Raw genomic sequence first — 21,598 nt, forward strand, 5'->3', positions numbered from 1 at the left:
GAATACGTGCAGAGTGAATGAGCTGAACGGACTTGCGTATTGGTGGAAAGAGCCTGTACCCGTACAGCACGAGCACGAGCACGGAGAGAGAGTCTTGTGGTTGGTTTACATAGATAGGCAAGGTTCGATCAGATCAGATCCCAGACAAGCCCCAACAATCAGATCGATCCAGCTCCCTCCCAGAGACTTCTTCTTCACCGTCTCTTCTTCCTCCCAATCCCGCTTCGATTGCTTCCTGCGCGACTTGCGGCAGATATGACGCTGGCAGAGCGCTTGTGGGCGCGTGCCGGAACACTGAGAGCTGCAGGTTCTTCGTCTGGTTCCTGCTCCTCCTGCTCCTCCTCAGCATCGTCATCATCATCCGAGTCGTCGGCCTCTGCTGCGGCGGGCCCATCATCGTCTTCGTCTTCGTCTTCTTCCTCGTCCTTGTCTTCTTCGTCTTGATTGTCAATTTCGACTTCATTGTCCGAGTCCGCATCGTCCTCGTCGTCGTTTGCTTCCTCGTCAGACTCTGCCTCCACATCTGGCTCTTCATCCTCATCCTCGTCCCCATCCTCGTCCGCATCGCTCTCATTCTGCGGTGTCCCAGTAACCTCGGCATCTTCATCCTCTTCGTCCTCATCAAGATCAGCTTGGCCATCCTCTCCACCTTCTTCGGCATCGTCGTCATCCTCCTCATCCTCTTCGTCGACACCCGTAACTCCTTCTTCATTCTGCTCCTCGTCCTCGTCGTCGTTATCTTCGCCTGTTTTAGCTTCATCGCTCTCTTCTTCTTGATCTTCGACTTGTTTCGAAGTGTTCTCTTGGGCTGTGTCCTGTTCCGCCTCCGCGTCTGCGTCTGCTTCTGCGTCTGCTTCTGCTTCATCTGCTTGCCTGCTTGCTGGCACAGCGTTCTCGTCCTTCACATCTCCCGCGACAGAACCCTTCTCATCAGCCTTCTGCACAGGGACATCGTCTTCGGCTTCAGCGTCCTGGTCCTCCTCAACCACGGCGACGGAGTCGTCATTCGTGGCTTCAATCTTTGAATCGTTTGCCACTTGAGAATCGTCGACCTCCATTGCATCTGCGGTCGTAGGAAAAGAAGGCTGAGCAGGGTCCGAAGGAGCAACGGGCTCTCCGTCTTTTGGCAATCCCAACCTGATCCGCCTAGCCTCCTCCAAAATCTTGATCTCGGTCGCAATCTTCTCGTTCACTTTCCTACAGTCTAGCAGCATGTTGATCTCAGTGACCAACCGCTCGAACTCTCGGCATACTCGTTCCGTGGGCATAAGCAATCGAGGTGGAATTCCTAATTCTGTCAAAGCAGCCTGAATCTTGGTTGTTTGAGTCTGGCTCTTGGCCATAGTGAGGCGATTGATCTTCTCATGGCGGAACTGCACGCCGCTTGTGATCCTTTCCTGTGGATGCGAGACACCGAACCGTGCTTCCTCTTGAGGCGACAAGATTCGAACACTGGGCTGAGACGTTGAGCCTTTCTTTTGTGCGCTGGGCGCATCATCGGTAGCCTGCGTGTCGACTGTGTCTCGTCGGTTGTATTGAGGTGGATGTCTGCCCTTCTCGTATCTCTGCGATTCGGTGGGAGTGGAAGCGGCGCCTGTCTCACTGCTGCCAGGAACTGGGGGTCGTTTCAGCCTCTTCTCTTTGGCGAGAAGGCTCTGCAGTAACATAGAAAGTCCTCCGGAAGTTTGATACATGGCAGTAGACTGTTCCTCTCCCCTTTCGGTTCTTCTAATAGGTGCCACAGGTTCGAGTCTCGCATACAGATCCCGTCTCATTTTGATGAAGTCGTCCTCGTTCTTAGTGATTCGGTGGAGTTCTTCGAGAAGAATTCGCTCCTCATCGGCTTCGTCTTTGGTGCGTTCAAATAGTTTCTCCGCCATCGCTTTCCTCATTGTTTCAGTCTTTGCATCAAAATTGCGCATCTTCTCCCAGAGTTGAAATTCAGCCTGAGTCATTGTGCTTGCTGGAGTTTGCGCTTCCATAAGCTTTGCGGCAATGGCATAATATCGTTGCTTGAGGGCTTCCATAGAACGCTGGGGAAAATGAGGTTTCACCACAAGTTCGCTGCCATTCGCATTAGCCTCTCCATCTTGAACCGGCAGTTGGGGAGCTTGAATTTCATGTGGGTTGTATCTATCGCCGATAACAATCCATCTCAAGTCGTAGTCCCGGCACAGGTCCATGAGATAATCGGTCTCCTGCCGCGTCCAGTCATCTGACTTTAACATGTTCTCATACTGCTCATCCGTGTAGGAGGGTATCTGGACCTTGACGTTCCACTTGTTTGACGGGTACTCTTCTTCAAACTGTAATTCTTGCGCAGCGGGAGATGCCTTTGATTCATCTGTCATTTCTACATCCGCCGAGCCATTCGTAACAACGGGCGTGCGGGCGTTCGAGCCGGGGATGGACCGTTTCCAGTGTCTCAGCACCAATCCGTCAGTCCTCCCACCATGCACAAATGGTCTCTCCTCCCAGTGACGCGGCTTGAACAATTTCTGGGAGATTGACGGTCTCGATTTGTAGGAGCGTGGTTCGACGATGGCGATGGGAGGGACCGAATCGCCCATGAGAGCTTGTACTTCTCGCTTCACACCGGTGACGCGCGAGTGAGGATCGACATGTTTTTTCTTCTTGGGCGCAGGCTGACGGGGCCCTGCCTGGCCAAGGTTCATGATATCGCGAATGTCGTTCGTGGAAGCCATCTTGCCAGGTAGACGCAGGATCGATTGTCGGTCAACAGTTTTTTATGTCGGGCGTAGTTTTTGCCTCGCCCATTTATGAGCGTCTTGCGGAAAGTGACAAACCAGTCAAGCAGAAAAGAGACGGATGCGCAGACACAATGAGAGCGAAAGACGCAGAGGATGCACGCAACCAGAGAGATTCGGGGATATTTGAAATGACGCCACACGTGACCTCAAAGTCATTTGAAACACGCCTACAAGGCTGTCGGAGGCTGCAAGGCTGCGCAGCCCTGACACATGTTGACTTTTGATTGGCCATCTTCAGTATGTAAAGCAGCGCGTACCACGTTCTCTGAGAAAAAGGGGCCCTGCGCTCCGCATCTTGTTGTGTGTCCCTCTGGTATTGGAGTTTGGACATTTTGTTCAATTGATTTTTCCTGCGCCATTACCGTTATTTCTCAGCGCCAGACCTACGTCCGATCAATCACGACGAGCAAGATGAAATCCTTACTTGCGACTTTCGCCGCAGTCACTTCGATCCTCATACCCTCAACACAGGCACTATATTTCTATCTCGATGGCACGACGCCCAAGTGCTTCTATGAAGATTTGCCGAAGGGCACGCTAGTAGTCGGTATGTCAAGAATTGATTGGTTTCATCATTTGATGCTGTGGTGTTCCAATTATCGGAACACCGCTACTGGGATGGACACCTGTCCGAGCACGATTCTACGGCGACGGATCTCCCAGATGGAACGAGAAAACAAAAGACAACCAGACACTGATTTGATGCTGGAAATACAGGAACATACAAATCCGAAGCCTACAACCCCCAGACGCAATCCTTCTCAGCAACGCCCGACCTCAACATCCACTTCACTGTCGAAGAGACCTTCGACAACGACCACCGGGTCGTAACCCAGACCACGCAGTCCTCGGACAAATTTTCAAAGTTCACATTCAGTGCCGCGGACGCGGGCCTGCACAGACTTTGCTTTACGCCCTCTGGGCCCGCGGCGATCAGTGTGAATGGATGGTTCGGAAATGGCGGAAATGTGTTGGGAGGAGTGAAGTTGACGGTCGACATGGCGATTGGAGAGACGAGTAAGATTGAGAGTGAGGACAAGGGCAAGATCGACACCATTGTCGGCAAAGTGCGGGAGTTGAACGGGCGGTTGCAAGATATCAGGAGGGAACAAAAGTTTCAAAGGGTAAGTCGAGACCAACACACACACACACAGCCACCATTCATACGTCTCCCCTGCGTAGGGCTCCTTTTCGTGGAGAGTCGCTGATCCAGAATGTGTGATTAGGAGCGCGAAGCAGAATTCCGCGATCAAAGCGAAGCAGTCAACGCGCGAATCGTCCGGTGGACGTTGATCCAGCTGGGCGTCTTGGGCGTCACCTGCGCGTGGCAGCTGTCACATCTGAGATCATTCTTCATCAAGCAGAAATTGACATAGACTGCTCAGTCCTTGGACGAGCATTTGGCGGCATTGGAGCCCAACAACGGACTTGACTGTATTCATGTTTTTCGCACTTGACCTGGGGTATGGACTCTCGACAGAGAGAAACGGACCGAACCGCCTTTTGGGAAGGACAGGACTGACCCGACTCTGTTGATCAGTAAGTCGCCTCAATTCCTTGTCCGTTCGAGAGCCTGTCGACAACCTCATCATGTCATGTAAACGATCCCAATTCATGGGTGTTTGGAATGGAATGAGAAGAAAAACGATTCATAATATGCTACGCTATGCCGTCAGAGGGTCTATCCTGTTCACCTTCTGCTTGCCAATCTCCCTATGCTTTTAAAAAAGAAAAACCCCGACATACAATGAGAATGCCTCCAACAGACACGTGTTATTGCCGTACATGGACCCGCCCTAGACTGAACCAACCCTTCAATATCCCCGTCTCGCTCTTGGCCCAGCAATACTTGAACCAGAAGAAGACCCGAGCCCCATCCGGCTGAGTGTATTTGAAATGCCCATGCTCTCACGCCGTGGGAATCTGCCACCTCCACCCAGTGATAGGCCATCGACACCCAATGTATTGCGACTTGAACTTTGTGATTGACGATCCCGACTAACCGAAGACCTTGTCCTCGGTGTTGTCGAAAGAGGGTTGGATGAATCAGTGTATTCAAACCGATAATGCTCGGGTCGTGGGGTCTCCCATGCTGTGGTGGTAGTCGTGGACATTGACTTCAGACTCTCGACCGAGTCGCTTGAATCTGTTCGTGGGAGCTGAAGCACTGGCGCCGCTGCAGCGCCGGGGTGTGGATTGGGTGACTTTTGCGTCGGTAATGCAGGGATTGACTGTAACGGAGCAGCGTTATGCAAAATGGGTTGACGGTGAACCTGAGGTGCCCAGTGGTAACGAGTCAGTGTCAGGAACTCTTGAGGGAGCAGCAGAGCCACGACCGCAATAGCGAGCTTATCCCACACATTCCTAAACAGTTCCCCAAACCGCTCCTGGACCATGGCAACCCCAATCAAAACGACTGCTTCAAAAGCGTACATGAGTATTCTTGCGGCTTGACCATGAATACCATTCAGACAAAGAACGATGGTGATGTGACCCAACGGTACGACCACACTGAGAAGGACGGTGTAATAACCCAGTGGGGAAGTCTTAGGCCTCATGGCAGCTTCGGAGAGCCATGCCGCTAAGCCTACTGCGAGCGAGAGGATTGACCAGCAGCTGAAGAGTTTTGGTATTGACAGAGCTTCCCCCTTGTTCAACTGGTGGCGACTGGCCTCTCTTCCTGATACAGCCTTGGAAAACTTTGGATCCGATTTGGATCCAGATTCAGGTTGATCTAAGGACGAATCCTGGAGAGAGAAGACGGTATCAAAGATGCTTTCCAGGCCCGTGTCGGCATGTCGCTCGTGCCCGAAAAACTTTGGTGGCGCTATGGCCTCGCTGCCAGTTCCAGTCTGACGAGGGGGAAACAACGACTTCTGTGACTTATCAAAAAACCCTGGCGGGAGACCAATGGCCTCTCTACCAGTCCGTGCTTGACTCTGATTTTTGAGGACTCCTTGAGCATTCAATGCTGGTAGTTTTCCGTGAAATGGCGTGGGCTCGGTTGCTGTGTACCGAATCTGCTTGAGCTCAGGTTGGAATGTCGGCTGGGATGGTGTCCAGTCCATCGCTTCAGCATTGTCTGGTGGAGGCGTGGGAGGATTCCATGCCTGGTAAGCTGGTCTTGCAGGTGTTCCCAGATTGTGGATGCTGAAGGGCTCATTCGATGGCTGTTGGGGTTCTGGTTGTTCGAAAGGCGCAGGAGGGCTGAATTGGGTGCTTGACAGCAAAGGGGCAGGGTCATCGTGCCAATTAATCTGAGGGCCAGACTTGACTGTTGTAATTCCAAAAATCGACCAGCCTGCAAGCACTGTGATTGCGACCGCGAAACAGGCATGCAAGATTGCTGTCAGTCGCAACGATAGAGGGACATGGAACAAGATTATCCAAGCGCCGAATCGCAGCCCCAGAAGGAGAAACTGCGCCAGATAATACTCGTTCAGGCCCGACAATCGCTGATCACTGTTGGACAACTTGTGCTGCCACTTTGGATTCCACCAGATACATAGCAGACCCAATACCAAAGATAGTCCAACAATGGGCTCCATCATTTCTGCGCATTGGCGGACACAGTGCAATTGCGAGAAACATTCGACAGGTTTGAGTTGTCGATTCGACGACCCTGCAACCACCTGAGAGCCATACAGATGCCAGAGCACTTGTAAGGTCAGACTAACTGTATGGCCCAGTCCCGCGGCACTGAGAAGAAGACTTCTCCACCCCCATCGACTGGCCACCCTTCTTTGTCGTGATTTTTCCAGCACCCGTCGAAGGTGGTCACTTCTGGCATTGTACGTAGCCTTATGCAACTGTGCTCTGACTTTGGGTTCGCACTTGGCACAGCACTGGGGGTAGCGTTGTTCGAGTCCTTTCTTGTACTCTGGGAGTTGGGCCTCCAGTTTCTCGTACTCGGGATGGTCGGGATCTGGAAGGAATTGGGAGAGGTTGTAGGTGTATAGTTGCTGGTTCTTCAGACATGTCGAACAGAATACCGAGTCTTGTGAAGAGAAGTCGTCGGAGAGAGGGTTCGTAGCGACGGGCTGCGCGAAACGCTGAGCCGGGGCGGCTTCTTCTAGGGGGACATCGGCGATCTCCCCGTTCTTTGCGACGTGTTAGTGGCACCACATCTCCAAAGGAGAAAATGTACATACCTCATCGAAGAAATTGACGGCAAGGCAGTGCTCGCATTGAAACTTGTGACCAGGTTTCTTCCCCGCTGGCAATTTCGATCTGCGCCCGCAGTAGTGACAGTCCAGGCGCCGGCGGAGTGTGACAGGCATGACTGCGTTCGCATGGTTGTAGAAGCTAGCTGCAAGGTGCCTGGGATGCGTTCATATAGGCCTGTTGTCCGACAAATTATTGTACAAGGAGGGGGATCCAAGAGAACAACGCATCAGACATCCGTCCTTGTTTCCAAACCTTTTGGCAGGTCAACTGTCTACCATTTTGGGCTTAGCTTGTCTCGGGGGTAAACTATTTATCACCGAACAAATAAAACACTCCGCCCACTCAAAAGCCTCGTCAGCCTTGTGCTCAACAACTACGACCATGTTTTACTACCAACACCTTCTGGTTTAGGATACACGTCGTGCTATATCCTGAGACAGTCAACCTTGAACATGCTGAGTCTTCCCAGAACCGAACTCATCGCCCAGCTCCTGGCTCGAAATAGACAGAGACCCTGACCCAAATCACAGGTTTCTGAGGGTGACTTGATCTCCTCAGCAGCCATGGAGTTGCATAAGACACAAATGGAACAACAACGAGGCCTATTCCCTGGCGGAGCAATCATTTCGGTCGCCATGCTCGCACCACTAACTGCCATCTCGCCATTCCGCCAGCCGTTGCTTTTCATATTCGCCAGCACTTGCATCTTGATCAGCTTGTCATTCTTTCGGCTCGTCCAGGTGCTCCATCGGCCACCAATATCGCGACGTCCTCCGCCATCTTCGAGAAATCCAACCCATTTGTTGGTTGTGCTGGGATCGGGAGGGCACACGGCAGAAATGCTGAACATTCTGAGCCAATACCGCCGACTACCGCTTGACTTCACCAGGCGGACCTACGTGGTGAGTTCGGGGGATGAATTCTCCGCCTCGAAAGCAAGGGATTTTGAGGCCGAGATGGCGTCGAACCTGCAGGCCTCCTCATCCTTTTCCGAAGAGACACCTCCAAACTACAGCGTCGTGACGGTTCACCGCGCGCGACGTGTTCATCAGTCCCTGCTCACGACTCCCATTTCAAGTCTCCGGTGCTTGTACGACTGCCTCAGCGTCCTTTGCGGCACACATCGAGAGTTTGAATCACAACCTGGAGGCAGTGCTCCACCATCCTATCCAGATCTGATCCTGACCAACGGGCCCGGAACCGGGGTTATCGTCTGCTTCGCTTCTGTCATCCTTTTATTCTTCGGTTTCTCAGGTCCCACGACACTCCGCTCACCCGTCAAGGACTCCAGAGCGCACTCGGACCCTCTTTCAACGCAGAGCACCTCCACTGCAAGCTCTGGCGAAGGGTATACACAATTCGGGCAGATGCGCACCATCTTCATCGAGTCGTGGGCCCGGGTGAAAACCCTCAGCTTGAGCGGGAGACTGTTGAGACCGTTTGTCAATCGGTTTCTCGTGCAGTGGCCCCAGCTCGCCGAGAGGCAAGGGAGAGCCAAGAACGTCGAGTTTGTAGGGAGTCTGGTTACTTGACGAAGGTGAAGAGGAAGATTCTCATGCGATGACTATGTTCCGCTCTGACGTACAAATGGGATATGTACCCTGGGCTCAAAAGATCGCTTGCTCAACGACAGCTACAGGCGCGAAGGAGGGGATCTCTACGATCTTCGCAAGATATTAAAGGAGACCGGACACAGTCAAGGGCAGAGGCAATAACAAGCAAGTTTGGAGTGGCTGAAGCAGCGCGTTGTCCGCAAGAGTCTTACTCGAGACTCACTTGAGCTTCCTCTGCAAGCCACACAAGCTAGAACCGGCGGGCGACACCATCACAAATGTGTCTGTTTCGGCATGATCAACCACGAATACGAGTATGCGACAGCACGGCCGCGGTGAAAAACCAGGGCTAATCAACAAAGGATGAACTCAACCAACACTCCCGACTTCGTTGAAGGTCCATTGGCAAGGGGAACTTGCTCATGCTGTCGTCCCAGGGGAGTGTCTAATATTCTAGATGTACACTGCCACCACTAATCGGTGACTACTCTCCATCCTAGCTGTTGATTTTACATCCAAATACAAGCTTTTGGCGGACACATCAGGCCCATATGACAATCACTCCTTAAGTCGGGTGCAGAAATCGACAGTGACATGCCTCTCAGCAGTCGGAATTTGTCCATCACTCCGCCATTCTCAGTTTCCTTCTTTCCCTTGCTGCCTTCATCTCCTCCAACAAGAGCTTCCTCGTCTCTTCGCTCATTCCGGCTTGCTTGATTGCTTCAGCCCTCTGTGCTACCGTCTTGAGTTTCTCTTCGGCCAACTTCGCCAGGGGACCTTGAATCTTCCGCTCCTTGAACCATTCTGCACGAGCGTCCTCCAAGATCTTCATTCTCACATACTCATCTTCGTGCCATGCCCTATCTCGCCGATACTTGTCCTCTGCTGTCAGGTCGTCAAATATCTCTGGAGAGGGAATAGGAGGTTGGTATATTGTGGGCGTCCAGGTTTGTGACTCGACATCATAGCGTGTAGTATCTCCTTCAAAGGCTTGGTATTTGGGAGCTTCGACTTCCGGCCAAGGGATCTGAATATCTTCACCCGCGACGTACCGTGTATGTCGAGGTAGAGGCGAGTTAGGTTCACGTTGGAAATAAGGTGGGCCGCCACGGATGTGTTTGACGATGACATCTCTGTCGCGTCCAGTAGCAGGGTCGGTGAGGCGGTACACAAGTCGTACGTCGGCGATGGGCACCGGTAATTCGAGGGAGGAGAAGTGTATTTTGTCGCGCTGTTCGCCAAAGCTCTCGGGTATCTCAACATCGGCCTAGTTGAAGTTAGATTCATAGCTGCAACGACCAGCGCATAGTGCAAGAGACGTTGTCCATACCATATTGAGACCTTCGATTCTCAGTTCCTTAGAATCGCTGCTGACATCCTTGACCTTGCCAATTTGTCCGATTAAACCCTCTTTCCCCTTCACAATGCAGACTCGGTCTCCCTCCACAATATTCCCTTCATTGCCGAACCCTCCCCACTCTTTCTGTTCCTCCTCTAATCCTTCACCTCCGACGGGATCCCACCCATTACTCCTAGGTCCATGCCTAACCTTCGTGGGAAAGACTGGCCCTTGGTAGAGCAGGTTGCTCACAGTGCCATAGAAATCTTGCTTTGTGCCAACATCTCGTTTCGGTGCTAGAGGGCCCATGATCCAATCCTCCCGCCGGGCTCTGCGCTCAGCTTTGATGTGCCCATTTTTCACTTTCTCCGTCTGGATCAGACGAGCCTCGTACTCTTTCCAGTCCTCTCGGAGTTTTTCGTAATTTTTCCGCCGAGAAGCTTTGAGTGTTTGATTGCGGGCTTGGAGGTTTATGCGTAATATTCGCTGCATCGTGTTGACTTGGACTGCGGCCGCTGTCGCCCGTTATGAGGCAGTCACAGTAGAGGTTTGGGAGTGAAACACTAGAGGGGAAAAAGTGTTGTGAGAATGCTCAATGCATGACGGGCTCTCGTTCGACGATGCGCATAGAATCCACAGCGACGTGCAACCGCAGGGGAAATTTCAACGAAGGCTCTGCGGAGTTGGAGGTAGCAATTGACAGAGTCCAGCTTCCCGACATTGACATTGCGCAGATGGACATCTGCTTGGCACATTTTCCAACCTCCGGTCAAGCCACGTGATCGCACGTGAACCCCAGCCTGATCCAGCCAGATTCATTTTGTATTATACCTTAGAACGTGCTTACATATATCTAGCGTGGCACTCGGGGAGGTATCCAGTGATCACCGGATAGATATGAGGAATACAAGGCGGATCATATTTGCTGGAAAGAGTCATTTCATTGTGATCGTCATCGTCATTTCACCTTTTGGCCCAGGGCGAGACCTGAAGAATATCACTAAAGCCACCCCTTTGTCGTTGGACCCCCATTTGTCGCCAGCTCAAGCTGCACAGCTAAATGTACATGGAAAACCTCCCTGAGTCGAGATGAAAAGAACAGCATGCGACTTTTTTGCATGTTTGATGTACACTGACCATCAAGACCATCCCATAAACCAAGTACAGACCACCCTACCCTTTTGGAGGCATTCCTTTTTTCCAGCTCCTCGCAATGCCCATGCACAAAAATGCCTTGCCCTTTCCAGCGCGCCGTTGCTTTGTCTCTAAAAGCAGGGGTATCTATCGAAAATTCGAGCCAAGTTCCTCATCGTTTGTAAAAGAGCGTCGAAACTGTCGTCACTGCTGTTCGTATGTATTTTACTGGAGTTCCTGGATAGGAGAGAAACGTTAAAACCTCTTGTTTGTAGAAGCGGGCATCATCATTCCGTCATCTGAGTCGTCATCGCCGTCGTGGTCGTCATCGTGGGTTGCATTCTGCCAATGCTCAAGCGCCGGGCCGCTGGCGATTTGTGTAGGCCGTCCATGTTTGGTGATTGTGTCCGCGGTGCGCATGAACTCAGGAAGTGGCTCTTTACCGAGGGCCGAAATATCTCTGGGTGCTTCCGTATATGCTGGACCCAGGAAGCCTTCTCCTGGCGGGGAAGAGGCACCCGAGATTATTCCAATGCTCGGATTCGACATGCTTTGCGAGACACTGCTTGCACCGTAGCCATCTAGAGACGAGGCAATGGTGCTTGCCGACGGTCCTCCTTGAATAGCGTTTGACCCAAGGAAGAAGGGCGGTGCTTCACCCGAGACCTGTGTACGCTGTCTCTCGAGGAAGGCAATGTCGTCCGGGGAAGGAGGACATTCATCGGTCACGACGTTCTGCGGTTTTGAACCAGCCTCTGTGGCCGCTTGAACTTGATGCTGGACTTCCTGTAGATGACGCCGCTGATTGACTCCTTGAGCTTGTTCAAAGGCCTCCTGGCTTGATGTCGGTGCTCGAAATGAAGCCCTATAGTCACTCTGGGTCACGATATGTGGCGTTGGCGGAGAACCGTTCTGCTCAGCGGTTAGAGCGGCATCACGAAGAAGATCAGGTGGTTCAATAGCACCTGCAGCCAAAGCAGTGCTCACGGCAACGCTGGGTTCGGCGCGTGCATCACCTTCGGAAGACTTCCGGCTTGACGATGGAGACCGCTCGTCTCGCGGAGACCGTCTTTCTCGACTCCCAATGCGTGCCAAGGTCTTTGTAGTCCCTTCCCAAAGCCCATCGACTCTGGCTCTGAAGCCTCTGTCGAGGGAGACAGGTCGTTCGTCACGCGCTAAGCCTGAAGACGGCAAGGGCAATCGCTGCAGTTGCGAGGCCCTAATTGTCTTGACAGAATCGGCCGTGGAGAGGGTTGACGTTGCTCTGTCAGGGGCAGGAGGTCGTCCTTCGCGTATGGCCATGGGAGTACAAGCCGACGACGCAGCCTTTTGGGTGGAAAACGACTCACTGAAATAGTGTTCTTGTCCGGCTGAGTCTGGACTGGCAGTCTGGCTTTGTGCCAGCGGATGCTCGGTGGCGTCTCTCGACGTTTTCAAAGCCGTCAGAAGTTCGTCGCCGCGCAGACTAGATCGACGTGTATCACGTATCTTGTCTCGCTCAGTCTTCCCAACAGTGCTTGTACTGGACCCTGCTGGCGAGGCAATGGAGTCGCTCGAGTGGCTAGCCGTTGTGGCTGTACTAGGAGCACGCTTCCGCGTATTGCTCCTTCCAAGCAAATTGCCTGCGATTCGTCCAGCTGTGCTGAGTGCACGCTCAATGATGTTCCTCCTGACGACTGCGTGCGACATTTCCCTCTCGTCTACATCTAAGATTTTCTTCTTGCTGTCTTTCTCCAAGTCAGGATCATTGATCCATTGTGACGGATCTTGCAAGCCCTCGACAACCCACTCATGCTGCTTGGCTTGTTCGATTGTCATTCTCTTCGCGGGATCCTTGATTAGGAGTTGACGAATGAGGTCGCGCACCGCGTCTGGAACTACCTCGAATTTGAGTTCATAGTCGAGTCTCTTGTTACTATTGATGGAATTTGGCACCTCGGAGGTTGGCTTGTCTTGAGATGTGTCGACCGGCACAAGTCGAGTCCTTGGGAGAAAAACCTCGGTCCGGCATACTGCTTCGTGAAGTCCCATGGTTTCAGTTGCGTAGAACGGCAACCGGGCGTATACCATACAATAGAGTGTGATCCCCAATGCCCAAAGGTCTAGTGCGCCAGTGATCTTTGGGCCATCCTTTTCTTCAAACATGGCTGGATCTTCATAGCAGAGTTCAGGGGCCCAGAAAGCAGGCGTCCCAACGGATCTTGCTAGTTCTTTCTCGTCGTCTAACGCAGAAACATCATTCTCGGTCAGCTTGTAGTCAGGATCCTCAGGATCCTTGGGATGTCCGAGGTACGACACGCCAAAATCAGATATCTTGACAGTACCGTTGCTTGCGACCAGGAGATTCGCTGGCTTGATATCACGATGGATGATACCAATGAAGTGCAGAAACTGAAGACCGGAGAGCGTATCCCGAAAGGTCCGGCGGGCTTCCTCCAACGTTAGAGCTGGAACATAGGCATGCTCGTCGTCGGTCTCGTCGAAGTTCCATTCGGACGACATGTGAGAGAGCGCGCCAACGCTAGCAGCGATGCTGAAGCTCCGACCACGGTAAGCATCTGGGGCATAAGCGCCATACATGCTGCCCGCCAGAGCTCCTTCCGCATACTCATCATGAGAACTAGTCCTGCTGGGATTGCTGGACTCGTAGAAGTGGCGGGAGGCAGAACGAGAGACCTCAGATAGCTCCTCGTCCTCTTCAAAATCCTCGCCTCCGTGCTCGAGGCTCCAATTCGGGGTGGGATTAGTGTTTAAGGCGCGGGCTTTGTCTTGCATCTCATGGCGTCTTTTGGCTTGACTGACACTGAAAAGGTCTCTTTCAGTAGGTTCAAGTGAAAGCTCAATCCCAGCCCTTTCTTGCTCGAATCTAGTATTGTTTACTGCCAGGACCTCGCGGACTCCTGGCTTCCTCCACTTGATTTCACCCTTTTCGACATACTCGAGAATGAGGTAGACCTTGTTCTTGTTGGGGTCGTCGATGACTTCCAGGAGACTGACCACGTTCGGGTGCCTGGCCTTTTTGAGGATGGCCACCTCGCGCTTTGTTCGATCTTCTGGAGTTCCTAAGCGACCAAGCCGCCGCTTGCCAGAGTATCTTGGGACGATCTTGACCGCTACGATGGTGCCCCTCTCCACGTCTCTGCCGAGTTTGACTTTACCATGTTCACCACGTCCTATTTCCTCGATGATCTCGTAGTTGTTGACGAATTTATTACCGGAGAAGTGATCATGGTCGATCTCGACGGTGTGGGTTTCTTTTGGAGGTTGAAGATGGTGTGGTTGACGTTCAGCGTCGCTGAGAGACGAAGCCGACGGAATTCGGTCGCCCGAATGCAGCAGACCTGGACTCGACATCGGAGTATTGTCTGCAGTCATTGCGGCCTGCACGCTAGGCGAGTTACGTTCACGACCTTGCCTAGTCCACGTGGACATTTCGTTGTAAAGAAGATTTTGGGCCGGATGCGAGCTTCTCGTGCGGAGAGGCCGCGTTGGTCGTGGGGCATGGAACTGAGCTTGTAGTGCTTCAAACGACTGGATAGGATAGGTTGGGTGGTCGTTGTTGGATAGACGAGTTGAGTTGGCAAATGAAGTCGAGAATGATTTAGAGTGAGAAGTACGGCGGCCGCGAATTTGGCCGTGGGAGGACTTAGTTGACAGGGCGCGGTTTATAAGTGAAGCTGCCGAACCAGGCGACCGGTCAACGTCGCGCTCGGCGAGAGCCTTCAACGAGTTTGAAGAATTCTGGGTCGACGACGGAAGGGATTGCTGGGACTTGAGCGGGGCAAACCCAGGCGACGCTGCGATCCCATACTTTGAATTCCAGTTCAACTCGTGAAGCTCATCCTCATCCACTGGATCGGGGGGGTGTTGAGCAGAAAGAGCGGTAGGAGTATTTCGTTGAGTGTCAGACTCTGTGCCGCCGAGATTTTGATATACGTCTCCCGACAGGACGTCGTTGAAGCCGGTCCCACGGTCCTCTTCAATGTCCCTGATGTGTCCGCCAGTGTTAACAGTGTGAGAGGCTCGTTGCAGATCAGGAGCCCATTTTATACCGACGTTGTCTGGCATTGCTCCGGGACCAAGCGTGAAAATTCTTGTCCCGTCAAGAGGGCGCTGGACATGGAGAGACCGTTCAAAGGACAGTCCCAAACTTCAGCCGTGAACGCCTCTACTCAAACACCAGCCCTGGGGCAAACACTTGTGACTGCCATCTGAACTCTTCTTGATCCCCAGAATACCAATGTCTTTCCCCCAAAGACCTGCCTATGGTGGACAGGTTGTCTTGGGAGAAAGAAGTGTGTAAGGCCAAAAGCAGCTTCTAAGTGATTCAGAGACAATGTGTGAAAAAACACGTCAAACGGTCTTGCAGGCTCTGGATCCCGAAGGCAAGGACGGTATGGCTCTTGAGCCGTGGTAGCGAGGGTCCCGAATTAGTTTTGGGGAGGGGTGCGGCCGTGGATGGGCGATGCTCTCATTATCGATGGGCCACTAATGGCTGGAGAGGGGGTAGACAGTGTTTGGCAAGCCGACAAGTTGTTGAACAAGACTCTTCAATGGCATGAAACAGTGAGTCGTGCAAGAGATCTGTGCGAGGTACAAAAGAAAGGATGTGGAAGAAAGGAAGAGAGTGGGCGTTACGAGTGGCAGTTTGATCGCCAGTCCGTCAAGTCAGTCTGTCAATCAATCTGAGCAGTCTGTTGGATTGCGGATGGGGACAACCTGCAAGGACCAGCGGCGACGGCTAGCGAGCAGCAACAGCCCAAGGGTGCCCTCTGGTGTGCAGTGGTGTGCAGCAAAAAAGATGACGGAGGGGGTGGGCTACTTCTGGTGGGATCATCAGCGCCCAGTGCCCTTCAACTGGTGCACAGTGGAGGCGGGAAATAATGCCTAGCCGGCACCTCAGTGCCTATTCAGGGCTGGCGGCCCCAAGCCTAGTTACGTCTGGTAAGGTCTGGGCAGCAACTGGCCTGGAGCTAGACTCTCTTGCCGACAGCACCACACAACACGAGGAAAACCGCCTGCGGGCCGCTCTCTGTTCACAGCTCGACAACCCCGACCATGCACCAGCAACAACCATATGGATGGAAAGCAAGAAAAGGCACAAGATAACGACAGGGAGCAGACGCGAAAACAGAACGGAGAAGACGGGTTTGTTTGCTCGCAAGGGCATGCCTCCAGACAAGCCACCATCCCTCCGAGAACAAGCCACTACTCGACGCCTGCATCGCTACGGCCCTTGGTCCTTCTGAATCCCTGCTCCTCCCACCCACCTCGACAGGCCATCACTCGCATAATCCTAGCTAGCCCCGGTCATGTTCGCACTCAATCAGGTCTAAAGGTACTATGATCAGAGACAAGTTCAGAAAAGTGCAAAGAATGGGCTTCAGGTGTACCGAGTAAAGGGGAGTACGAAGAGAATCTGAGAGGCACAGGACGAGGCAATGACGCTCATGGAAAAGTAAAATAAAATACCTCTCATCGCCGGCACGTCGGGTTCTTTTTCTGCCCGTCACAGAGTTACACGTTCTCGATTCTGCAGGTCGACAAGTGAGGCAGCTGTCTCCGTTGCGAAAACACTGGCTTTGACGCACACTCACAGCTCATGCAGGCTGCAGCAAGGAATTTGCATACATTTTGCGAGAGGACGAGTTGGGCTTCTTTGCCTTATCATCAGGATTCTGCTTTGGGACAGGCACAGTCGCCACAACACGTCCAGACCACGTTTGAATACGAGGTGTGAATTTATCCAGCATGAAGTCGGACTTGCTTCGACCGGGCTCAGTTACTGTGCGTCGTACGACCTTTCTAGACATAGCCATCTTGTCGACGCCGTGGTCTGAGCCAACATAAACATGCATCAGCGGCCCCTCATACCATAAGAAAATAATGTCGGGACAGCGCAGGATGGTTTTTGAGCGACGCCCTTGTGCCTTGCTACTGCACTCCATGCCGGAGAGACGGGAACTGCATGAACATGGAGGAGGGTTTCTCAATATTGTTCCTTCCACAACCATCGCAATGCAGAACGCTTTGCCTCTACATTGCGTTGGGCGCGTGCCGTTCCTGGCTGCCACACTACCTAATGACGGCGAGCAAAAAGTGTGGAGAAGATGCAGAAAGTCATGCCAGGGCTTAAGATACCATTGCTCAAACTGGTTGGGGATCAAGGGCTGAAGAGCGAATGGAGCATCCCGCCGAGAACAAGCACAGAAACTAGGTGAAAGCCACATTGAGCCAACAAATCCTACCGCTGCTGCCCGCTCAGACTACTCGAGGCCCCCTAACAACAGACTTTAACCCTGCCGCTTCGGCAACGTCACAGCAAATCTTCAGGAATCTCATGGCGCTTTGTCTCCACCAGTATTGGTCATCTTTTTGACGCAGAAGAGAGCAGTGTGGCAGTTGAGCCTCAGCTTGATTTGTGAACCATGGGGGGAGGAAGACCGCCTTGGGGTTTGTCTCTGAACCTTTCACATGCTTCAAGTTGGACCGCGCAAACCTTGAGCATGCGATCGTCGCGATCGTTTGAGATCAGCAGAGGACTACTCATGGATTAGCGCATACTGGCGGACCTAGCCCCTCTGCATGTTCGCAGCCAGCACTGACAGGGTTCCTACCAACCGCACCCACGCCCAGTCTTAAGGCTCACCCTACTTTCGAGATCCATTTCTGACGGCGATGACTCTCTGAAGATTGCGAGTACGCAGAGCATTGCGGAGCAAACTTGAATCCTAGGCGGTTCTAAACCTTCAACTCCAAACATGTGTCAAGTTCCGACCGTTGCCACCATGCACTGAGGTGGAGATTTGCCTCCAGTGGTTCGCTGGAAGGGCTATCCAGTGCCTCCACCGATGGCGTACTTTATATCATTGCGATCCACTCCAGGTGGACCTGCTTCGCCCCATGTGCTTGGGAAATGCCGTCCCAATCAGTGAGACTACTTCTTCCAGCAGGTTGATTATGCCCTCCCTAAAATAACAACCCGGTATTGGCATCTCCGGGTGTGCCTGAATACTCGGCTGCTGTCGCAAAGGGAGGCTTCTTAACCGCAAGTTATCATTCCTCCGCATTAGGACCGAGGAGGATGACAAAGACCAAGGGACAAGAGACTTGCTCAGAGTCCACAACGCCTCTCTGCGCCTTCAACTTTACTTCGTTTGTACTCCGGGTCAGTCGTCTTTTAAACCCTCCAACTATACCAACCCTACCGATACACATCAATCTCCTAGATGGGAGCGCCAGCAACTTGCTGGCAAATCACTTGTATGGAAGATCCCCCGCATTTCTGGCGATCTCCCTGCCCTCTGTTTCCGCCACCACATTTTCTCTGATCCAAAGCTTGGACGGACTTTCGATTCCAGCCACTGTGAGGCACACTTCGGCATTCATGTTGGGCAAAGTTTTAACGAGTCATGCCACCTTCGAAGGCCTGACATTGACGTCTTGGGCCCAACCGGACACGAGAACAAGAGGTGGCGAGCGAGATGAAGGATACACTCCCGTCTTTTGGTTGACCCATGATGCGGGCCGGTTGATAGGTTCGTTGTTTGCACCAAGTTTGGGCTTAAGATCTGTGGGTTGTACCAGGTCGTGCCCTCCCTGACTTATGTCCGTACAACAAGAAAAGAGCAAATAGGCACAATTCTTGTGCTCTTGATCAGCCACAAAGATCCCGTCTGACACGCTCCACAAGCGCCACTGCGGATATGACAGCCGCCTTTTATGCGGATCATTGTGCTTCCCTAGCCATCCCGAACCGCCCTCGCACTTTAAGTTTAGCGGCCTTGTGTTTTGTTTCATGTTGGAAGGGTGTGAAGGGTGTGAAGGGTGTTCTCTATCAGGTGGTGTGCATGGCACGTGTCAGTCAGCATTCTCTTCCCCATCACTACGAGTCTCAAGACAATTGACGGCCGCCAACATTTCTAGGAGGTGTCCAGCCTCTGAGATTGAATTCGCCTAATATGCTCTAGGTCGACGCTTTCCTGTGTAATTGCAGCATGCTGTCTATGTGCGGTGCGCAGCCCTCGATCCGATACGACTCGATCCACGGAAGGTTGTCCTTCCACCTCCCTAGTGGAGAGGGGGCGACAGTACCAGACACAGGAGATGTCGACTGGCAAAAGTCCTTGTGCCTCGAGTGATGAGCGTCCTGGATTCTTACCCGCTGCGTCGCCTGAATTGCCGTTCCATGATTTTGTGGCCAAAGCACACGACTCCTGAACTCGCACGTCGTCGTCCTCCTCCTTCTATCTCGGGTACGTCATCTGCTTTGCCAGGGTTTGCCTGACCCGAGGACCAAGGGGCATTTTGTTTCATCACCGCATCTATTGCGCCGTCTGCACGGCCATGACACTACCTCTCTCGATGGGGAAATCCCTACGCAGGAATTGGTCTACTTGACTAGCCAGGGAAATGCGTTGTCTTTCAACAATCGCATACCTAGTGCTACTCGGCGTTGTGATTAGGGAGATACTGCGTGGCAGCAAGTTTCTGCTTGCACTGCTCAGACTAGCATGCTGGTTGTTTTGAAATGAGCAAAGCGAATCCCTTGTTATGAGGCATTTCTGTGACTGGCAAGCCTCTCGGCCAAGGGAACTGTCGATTGCGCCAGCGACATTGTGGTCCATCCCAGTTTCCCAGCGGACCCATGGCCAGGCTCAAGGCATATTCCAAAAAAGACAAAGCCCAGCAAAGACTGCAACACCTCCATTTGCCTCGAAGTCGAACGAACCCAATGCTTCTAGAGACTACGGTGGTTTTAGCTCGGAAAGCCCCCCCCCCCCCCCCTCCTCTCAAAACTACTCGACAGACGGTTCGTCCATCCTTGAGTCGAGCTGTGGCTGTTGAGGTACAGATCCGTATTGCTCGACTCGACTGAGCCTTAGGGTTTGTGATCGCAGTGCTTCTGACAAATTACACTATGTATTGACCAAGACTGGTTAAAGAGGTCGTCGTTGGCAGTTTAGAGGTATGTAACTCTTTTGATGGTGGCTTGATCTGGGTGCCGTCGTATTACAAAGACATTCTAGAGAGCATTCCCAATTAGGACACTGAGCAAGGCTATATAAGAGCCCCACTCATCTGGCCGGGATAGAAAAGAGAAATTTCTTTGTCGCCCGTCCCAAAATCTCGCTCAGAAGAGAATCTCTAATCGGTGGTGATGACATTCCGCTGGCCTTGGGAAGAGTAGTCAACCGGGCCACAAGTGCAGGCTTTGACCAGAGATGCTCTTTGCGTGGCTCTCAGTTCTGGGTCACACTCTACCCTCTCCTCCACCTCCTGCGGCTTGCAAAATCGTCAAACCCCCAACACCCGGCGGCATCGCCATCATCTCTACGTCTGAGGTGCCGGGATTTCGAATCACCTCTACGAGACGTCCTACTTGCCGAGTACCAGATAGATGCACTGTGTGCGTCGTCGGCTCAGCTGGCTGCCCAAGGTCTCCCGTCCATTGCATGGAGTCAATCCTGGCGGGCAATCCCCCATCCATCGAGAGTCCTACGAAACACCGAACCAACGATTGACCACTGTCACTAGCTGCGGAACCCTTTCAGCGCCGTCCTCCTACGAAAGAATCAGACCGAACAAGAAAACACTGGGAGGTCATCTGAGGTTCAGTCAACGCAGGATCTACCAGTCATCCTAGCGAAGAGGAGGGACTATTCACAAAATGGCAAGCGAGAGCAAGAAATCAATCTGTCGCAATGTTGTTTCCGCGCGACTAGATGCTGGGAATAGATCACCAACCACCATTACCAACACAAGGTGCTATGACTAAACACTCATTGACGACGGTGCAGCTTCGGCTCATCCTAGTGACGAGGGCCAAAATACTCGAGGATCAGGGTTAGTCACCAGGGCCCCTCTCTTCGCTTCCCACCTGGTACCACTCACTTGTGGGTGACTTGCTCATCTTCTCCAGCTTAGCTAACCATTATCGATTATTACAAGGACCAACTTGCGCTACTGGAGGCACTAAACCTCGCCAGGAAACCACACGGCAGGCTCGATTGCAGGGAATGACGAGGGTCTGACTTAAGCAGATGCGGCACAAGGCATGGCACATATCCCACTTCCCTCGTATTGGCGCTCGTGTCCGCCCGATCGCTTTGGCGCCAACACGAAGGAAAACCACCCAAAGGCTCGAGCCGAGCGTGGATTTGGCATCCCATGCTCTGTGTGATCCCGCAGGCTGTGTCTGCGCATTTTCCGAGGGCCAATGTGCTTATGTCATTGTATGGGATGTCTTCAATACAAGCCACAACCTACTGCATCAAGGAAGAGTCTCCCCTCGGCCGTCAGCTTGGTGCCTCTTCCGAGAGGGAAATGGCCGTCTATGGTCCATCGGGCTCGAGATCTCAGTCAAGCCTCTCCTGAAATCCGGAACAACTTCCAATAGAATTGCAAAGCTGCCCTGCAATAACGGGTTTAGTCCTTGACACCAACTGATCCAGAAATTATCGCCTCGTGTCTGGGCCTCGAGCGCTATGGAAGATCTGCGATAACCTTCCATCGCTCTGCAAATGCTCAGCTAAACATTTGGAAATCGGTATAGAACGACCTACCGCCTTCTCGCCCGACTTCACCATGGATTCTCTCCTTCAAAACAGCCGTGTCGACGCTTTGCCTCCAGG

At 52.6% G+C, this 21,598-nt stretch overlaps 6 protein-coding genes across 6 annotated transcripts; 2 read left to right on the forward strand and 4 right to left on the reverse strand.

Moving 5' to 3' along the window:
• Positions 1–194: 194 nt before the first annotated feature.
• Z517_05572 (uncharacterized protein) lies at positions 195–2,705 on the reverse strand (the record flags this gene model as incomplete). Its single annotated transcript, XM_013430899.1, has 1 exon — positions 195–2,705. One exon carries the CDS (start codon positions 2,703–2,705, stop codon positions 195–197), a length of 2,511 nt encoding a protein of 836 aa, XP_013286353.1.
• Positions 2,706–3,182: 477 nt separating this feature from the next.
• On the forward strand, positions 3,183–4,147 carry Z517_05573 (uncharacterized protein; the record flags this gene model as incomplete). Its single annotated transcript, XM_013430900.1, has 3 exons — positions 3,183–3,318; positions 3,489–3,895; positions 3,998–4,147. 3 exons carry the CDS (start codon positions 3,183–3,185, stop codon positions 4,145–4,147), a joined length of 693 nt encoding a protein of 230 aa, XP_013286354.1.
• A 438-nt stretch (positions 4,148–4,585) lies between these two features.
• On the reverse strand, positions 4,586–7,051 carry Z517_05574 (uncharacterized protein; the record flags this gene model as incomplete). Its single annotated transcript, XM_013430901.1, has 2 exons — positions 4,586–6,871; positions 6,923–7,051. The coding sequence occupies 2 exons, from the start codon at positions 7,049–7,051 to the stop codon at positions 4,586–4,588; spliced, it is 2,415 nt and encodes an 804-aa protein (XP_013286355.1).
• A 450-nt stretch (positions 7,052–7,501) lies between these two features.
• Positions 7,502–8,470, forward strand: Z517_05575 (uncharacterized protein; the record flags this gene model as incomplete). The annotated part of the gene is made up of 1 exon (XM_013430902.1): positions 7,502–8,470. The coding sequence occupies one exon, from the start codon at positions 7,502–7,504 to the stop codon at positions 8,468–8,470; it is 969 nt and encodes a 322-aa protein (XP_013286356.1).
• Positions 8,471–9,113: 643 nt separating this feature from the next.
• Positions 9,114–10,322, reverse strand: Z517_05576 (uncharacterized protein; the record flags this gene model as incomplete). The annotated part of the gene is made up of 2 exons (XM_013430903.1): positions 9,114–9,758; positions 9,822–10,322. 2 exons carry the CDS (start codon positions 10,320–10,322, stop codon positions 9,114–9,116), a joined length of 1,146 nt encoding a protein of 381 aa, XP_013286357.1.
• Positions 10,323–11,219: 897 nt separating this feature from the next.
• On the reverse strand, positions 11,220–15,032 carry Z517_05577 (uncharacterized protein; the record flags this gene model as incomplete). The annotated part of the gene is made up of 1 exon (XM_013430904.1): positions 11,220–15,032. One exon carries the CDS (start codon positions 15,030–15,032, stop codon positions 11,220–11,222), a length of 3,813 nt encoding a protein of 1,270 aa, XP_013286358.1.
• Between the last annotated feature and the right edge of the window lie 6,566 nt (positions 15,033–21,598).

This window comes from Fonsecaea pedrosoi, assembly GCF_000835455.1.
Source record: "Fonsecaea pedrosoi CBS 271.37 unplaced genomic scaffold supercont1.3, whole genome shotgun sequence".
Taxonomy (NCBI): Eukaryota; Fungi; Ascomycota; class Eurotiomycetes; order Chaetothyriales; family Herpotrichiellaceae; genus Fonsecaea; species Fonsecaea pedrosoi.